Source organism: Alnus glutinosa, chromosome 8, assembly GCF_958979055.1.
Source record: "Alnus glutinosa chromosome 8, dhAlnGlut1.1, whole genome shotgun sequence".
Classification (NCBI taxonomy): Eukaryota; Viridiplantae; Streptophyta; class Magnoliopsida; order Fagales; family Betulaceae; genus Alnus; species Alnus glutinosa.
In genome coordinates this window covers 25,630,732-25,636,761 of record NC_084893.1, presented here as the reverse complement: position 1 = coordinate 25,636,761, position 6,030 = coordinate 25,630,732, and the positions used below count along the sequence as shown (strand labels likewise).

The 6,030-nt window shown below is 35.8% G+C and overlaps 1 protein-coding gene across 1 annotated transcript; it reads left to right on the top strand.

Moving 5' to 3' along the window:
- Positions 1–2,590: 2,590 nt before the first annotated feature.
- LOC133876407 (transcription factor bHLH123) lies at positions 2,591–5,750 on the top strand. The gene is made up of 7 exons (XM_062314685.1): positions 2,591–3,040; positions 3,126–3,723; positions 3,829–3,942; positions 4,091–4,156; positions 4,307–4,372; positions 4,493–4,543; positions 4,897–5,750. Exons 1-7 carry the CDS (start codon positions 2,739–2,741, stop codon positions 5,044–5,046), a joined length of 1,347 nt encoding a protein of 448 aa, XP_062170669.1. The 5' UTR covers positions 2,591–2,738; the 3' UTR covers positions 5,047–5,750.
- The last annotated feature ends 280 nt before the right edge of the window (positions 5,751–6,030 follow it).

The window sequence follows — 6,030 nt, the reverse complement described above, 5'->3', positions numbered from 1 at the left end:
TGGACTTTTACTAAACATGTGATTATCCACTTTTTGTTCAACCTCTTGACCATATGAGAAAAAACTTACCACTATAATATCTTTGTCATTGATATATGTATAATAAGTTGGTGAAGAATTTCAATCTGCAAAACATTGAGAATGATCTTCAACGTCTTCTACATGTTAAAACTCTTCATCTTGACCACGTTGTTACCGAACCATAACAAGATTGTGATACGGGTTCTTGAAATTGAATTCTGAATCGCGATTGTCAATATATCGCGATACATCTCTATGTTTTGCATCGCTAGATGCTGGGTTAACTCCGCAACCTGCATCTGCAAGTCATCAATTATCATGTCTTGTAAACTACGTTCATGGTAGGAGACTTCCTTATTCAGATGTTGTTCACGCCAACCACAAACAAGACCACCAGTCATGAAAACTGATGAAAATTCACCCCAATAAGATGTTTAAGTTCTGATACCAACTGACACGGGATAGAACTAAGACTGTTCTGATAGCGTATGATAGCAGCAAAAACTATGAATTGGAGATAGAAAAGAGAATTCAGGAAGAGAAAAAATAACAAATAGATAAGAGAAAACCTTTAATTGCCCCAAATAAGCAAACAAAAAAATAATTCTAAAAGACTTAAAATTTAGGATTAAACACATTTTTGATCCTTGAGTTTTGACAACTTTATTTTTTAGTCCCTAAATTTCAATTCGCATCACAGATGGTACCTCAATTTTGGGAAAAGACCGAATTGATACCTCAATAAAGTTTTCCGTCCAAAGACTAACGGCTCGCCACGTGTCAACCTCTGAAAATAAAGTTGTCAAAACTCAGGGACCAAATGTGTATTTAATCATAAAATTTAATTGATACTTTAAAACTTCATTCTAAAATAAAACAGGCATGCCTTTATATATGCAAAGTTTGAATATTTTCCAAGTCGAATACTCGGAGAAAAAGAAAGAAATAATAATACAAAACATAACCATAAACTTGGAGACAAAGTAAGATTCTTGTACATAAAGTAAAATATATTATTTTAAAAATAATCTTCAAATATTTTGTATGATTCTTTTCATTCTTGGGTTGATGTTATTCAATAAATAATCTTTAAATCTTATACCTGATTTTCTCCTGCATCAGTAGGGGGAGAGTAGTTTTTGCCGAGAGCGTTTATGAAAGTGACATGATCCGGAGATTTTTATTTCGAATGTTGTCTAGTAGTTAAAGCACATGTACACTATATGTTTGTCGTTTTTGCATCCATGTGCCATGTTTTTCATTAGGAACCTAATTTTATGTTTGTTTTTGCATCCATGTGCCATGTTTCATTAAGATCGAACCTAATTTTATATATGCATAGTTAAAGACTGTATTTCTCTTGTCCTTCTAAGAGACCTTTGTCATTTTTTTCCATAGCTTCTAAGAGACTTTTTCATTACGTGTACAAAGTTTAGCGATGGGGGATGTTGATGTAGATTCTGTTGAAATAATAAAGCTCATATTATTATTCCAAAATACTTGCATGATGTAATTAATGACGTGAAGCCAATTCCTATAGACTATATATGCATGTTTTTTTTTTTTTTTTTTTTTTGACGTGTCCACACAAGAGGGAAGAGGAGAGATTCAAACTAATGAATTCCGCTTCATGAGGCGTAGCTCTTAACCGATTGAACTACCTCTTGGGGATGACTATATATGCATGTATTCATGAAAGTAAACCACAGTTTTTGAAATTACTATTATCTTCATTATATATATATATATATATTTTCCTGAGCTATTATTAGCATCATTATTGTTTCTAGCAATGTTGTGCATGCGATATCATTTGTATACATAAAACACATTTAAGTTTGATTGTACAGATGTTGAAAATTCTAGTTGTCTGTACATGGCTTCGTGTACCATGGGCAACCTGAAGGCTATAGCCAACCATGGCCGAAATAATTCATCCTTTGAATTATACCATCATCATTATATATATATATATATATATATATATATATATATATATGGAACTGTACATGTGTCACCAGAACATTATAATGCTTTTACATGATGATTCACATATAACATTGGAATCTACGCTCATGTATTATCTACTGATCATCAGTGTGTTAATTATATGGATTCCCAATTAAAGCATATATATATGATCATATTACGTACATGACAGATTAGTGTGAAAATTTGAGAATATATTGACCTATTGCACTACTCAGTCTACTCTTATATGTATGATCATGAAATGACTAGCATACCCTTGTGTCTTGCTCTATGATTGGCACTGGCATAACCTTATTGGGCATAGCGGGACTATCCTATTTTCAATCATTATTAATTGAACCAAAAGAAGACAATCCAAAAACACAGAAAATTTAAAAAGAAAAAAAGAAAAAAAGAAAAAAAAGAAAAGAAAAGGTAAATATAAAAATTCAAAGAAATGAAATTCAATTCCAAATGACCTTCTCTTGTGACCTTGTCTAATCACTCCTTCAAAATGTCAACCTCAATCGGGCGGGGTAATTACTCCTACACACACCAAATGGGTTTAATCTTGCAGTATAAATATAGTGGGATGCAGCGAACCGTTTTCATTCATTTTATCAAACCATAAAAGCTCAAAGAAACCACATAACAAAGGCCAAGAGAGGTTGAAGAATCAGAAGCCACGAGCAGAGAAAGCTAGAGAAGCTAGCAAGAATATCTAGCAAAGGTAAAGAAATTAAACCATGGCAGATGAGTTTAACACAAGTGGCAACTGGTGGGATTCATCCAGAAGCAGGTTCGAAAGCGGCACATCTTCATCGTCTTTGGGACTCAATAATTCGGGGAGCTTTGAATGGCCAACTGACATGGCGGACATCAAAGCAAGAACTACCATGGATTCCTTGTCGGTGTCCGTTACTTCAATCGTTTTACAGGAGACCCAGAAGCTGCAAGCCCATGACTCAGCTGGCGCCGGCGATCCCAGCTTGCATATGATGGGTTTAGGCCTTTCAACACAAGCCATGGATTGGAACCAAGCTTTACTGTAAGTGGGCGCAAAACAATAAAACTCATATCTCTTTTTCTTTAATTTTTTCTATGCAAATTGATTTGTTTTTGTTGACGTACAGTCGTGGTGAAAAGGCTGACGGCAGTTTTCGTTCGATGCTTCAAGAAAACTTGAACTCGGGCATGCAAGAAACTGGGATCGGATCCTCTCAAGTTCAATGGAGGGAGAAATTGTTTTCTGGTGGGATGGGCGGCGGCGGCGAGTCCGCTCCAAATGAGTTTAAGCATCAACTTAATCGTGGTTTCTCATTAGATCAACCGCCGTTTAGTCCTCAATATAGCTCCGGGGATAGCACGGTGACATGTCAGGGCATGGCGTCTAGTTTTCCGATGGATTCAGCTCTGTACGGAAGCCCTTCAACTATATTACAAGGACTATTGGGACCGGATAGTCAGCCTCATCAACAGCCAATGAATTTTCCATATCCGGCCAGCTATGGCGTGAATTCTAGTGAATTGTTGCCTTCTTGGTCGAAGGTTCCTCAGTTCTTGAGAACTTCCCCTCCAAAACAGCAACCCCAGAGCCATTTGCATTTCTCCAACAACGCAGCGTTTTGGAACGCGTCTGATCAAGCGGCCGCCATGAAAGATGTTCGGTCGAGCTTTTTCCCATCACTGCAACAGCAGTATACCAACCCAAGCTATGATGAAAAACCAAAGGTATGAAAAACGAGGAAAGGGTTTGTTTATGATCAGTTCATGATTAGGGTTTCGAGGGTTTGCAAAAAAAAATAAAAAAACTTCATATATTCATTGTTTTAGCAGAATATATCCGAAGCTCGGGACTCATCAACCACAGTGGTGAAGAAAAGTGGTAGCGAAGCTACATCTAAAAGGCCGCGGAGTACTGAACCGCCATCGTCTTTACCAGCTTTTAAGGTACAATAAATGCAATAAGCCTTTTGACAAGAGGGAGCTTTAAGCTTTTTCGTTTTTCGTTTTTCTTGTTTTGTATTTTAATTAATTGATGAACTCGTATTAATTCATATAGCTAGACATAGATGAGAATTTTTAGCTTTGGTCTTAGGTGAGGAAAGAGAAGATGGGGGACAGAATCACTGCACTCCAACAATTGGTATCGCCTTTCGGAAAGGTAAGCTTCTGAATTGATCAATCTCCTTTACTTTCTTCACAAAGAGTAGAGTGAGTGATCATTTTCTTTCTGAATACATAAAAAAAAAAAGCGCATTACTTTGATGGATGTATATATCTCTATCTCTTAAACCATGTTATATTGTGTCAGACTGATACAGCCTCAGTGCTTTCTGAAGCCATCGAATACATCAAGTTCCTCCATGAACAACTTAGTGTAAGTCCCATAAAGCATCTTTATTGCATTGTCAGAATGATATTAATTAGTAATCATAAGAGGATTCCATGTTTCAACCGTTTCTCATTTTTTGTTTGTGTTTTAAATAATGTATTTTAGCTCTTAAGCACGCCATACATGAAAAGTGGAGCTCCCACACAACACCAGCAGGTACAAATATTCTCTATCCTCGTATCTTATAAATCCAATGGCAAGCATTTACTTCATTATTTCTTTTCTCATAGAGTATTTTCAATATTATGTTCTTTTCAGGGTTTATTCCTTTCGGTTTACTTGTCTCATATATAGTTTGACCATTGTACTATGTATGTACAGTTCATATATAATATACTTCAATACAAGACGTAGCGTTAACGCTAACTTCATCCGTTTCTCTTTCATAATATATCTCATCATATATATATATATGTATATATATTTCTACACTTGTCTAAATTAAAGAGTTAACATTAATTTTTTGTCTACTTAATAGGCTATGCTTTTTTTTTATTTACCTAATGCAGACTTCTGAGAAGTCCAAGGATCCCGAAGGACCGAAACAAGATCTTAGAAGCCGAGGATTATGTTTGGTACCTGTTTCGAGCACATTTCCTGTCACTCATGAGACCACAGTTGATTTCTGGACGCCAACATTCGGAGGAACTTTCAGATAAAGGAAAGAGAAAATGGTCAAAACTGAAACCATTGTCCGTACCTAATATATGTCTTATCAAACCCTTGCCAAGTTGGGAGTGATAGGATGGAAGAAGAAAAGCAGAAGACACAGAAGCCCACACGATTGTACTAGTTTGGGTTGGAAAAAGAAATTCGATATATATAAAATGGTGGAAGAGAAAGAAAAGGAAATGACCCTGCAAAAAGGACAAGCCATTGTTGGGGCAGCTACAGGCAAAATGATGCAGGTTTGGCCAATATTGGGACCATTGGAAACATATTAATTGTTGTAATAATTGAAGAATTATGATTAGAGGTGTTTTAGAAATGAGATGAACAGCTGCTGAATTTAGGGGAAGTTTCAAACTAATTTGTAGAGAAAAAAAAAAAATAAAAAATTTGTTGTTAGTAAAGGAATTAAGGATCGATAGATGGAGGAGCTTTTGTACTTAATAGAGCTGGCACTAGCTTTAGTTTAAGAGAAAGGAAGGAGAAAAATTTGAAGGAATAATTGAATTATAGAATAGGAGTGAGTGTGGGGATGTCATTTGATTAGAAATCTCACTTTTGAGTTGTTTATGTATTTGGAATATGTTAGTGGAAGTCAGAGGCTGGCCCACAGCTTCTCTCTTTTAGATTTTTACGTAATTTTTAATTTAGAAATGTATATTATAAAAGTTAATAGGAAAATATTGTATGTCCAGATGCGGGTGCCATCGGTTATGCTTTCGTGCTTTTTGTCGACTGGTCACATTGAGGAGCTTCCATTGGAAGGTAAAGGGAAGCCAAACCCCATAAGTTTCTTGTTTTTTTTTTTATCCTCAATGGGCTTTTGCAAGCAACAAATGGTCCTTCATTGAATATCTTCAGATCGTTGCCTTTTTTTCTTCTAGCTTCTTCGATCTTTTTTAATCCTCCTTTCGTAATCCCCTCCTTTTTATTGTGTCGCTCGTTATTTGGTATGCGCTTATATATACATGGGC

Coding starts and splice junctions, on each gene's coding strand:
- LOC133876407 (XM_062314685.1), top strand. CDS start 2,739: ATGGCAGATGAGTTTAACACAAGTGGCAACTGGTGGGATTCATCCAGA. Junction 3,724..3,828: donor GCTATGATGAAAAACCAAAG/GTATGAAAAACG, acceptor TTGTTTTAGCAG/AATATATCCGAAGCTCGGGA. Junction 4,544..4,896: donor CTCCCACACAACACCAGCAG/GTACAAATATTC, acceptor TACCTAATGCAG/ACTTCTGAGAAGTCCAAGGA.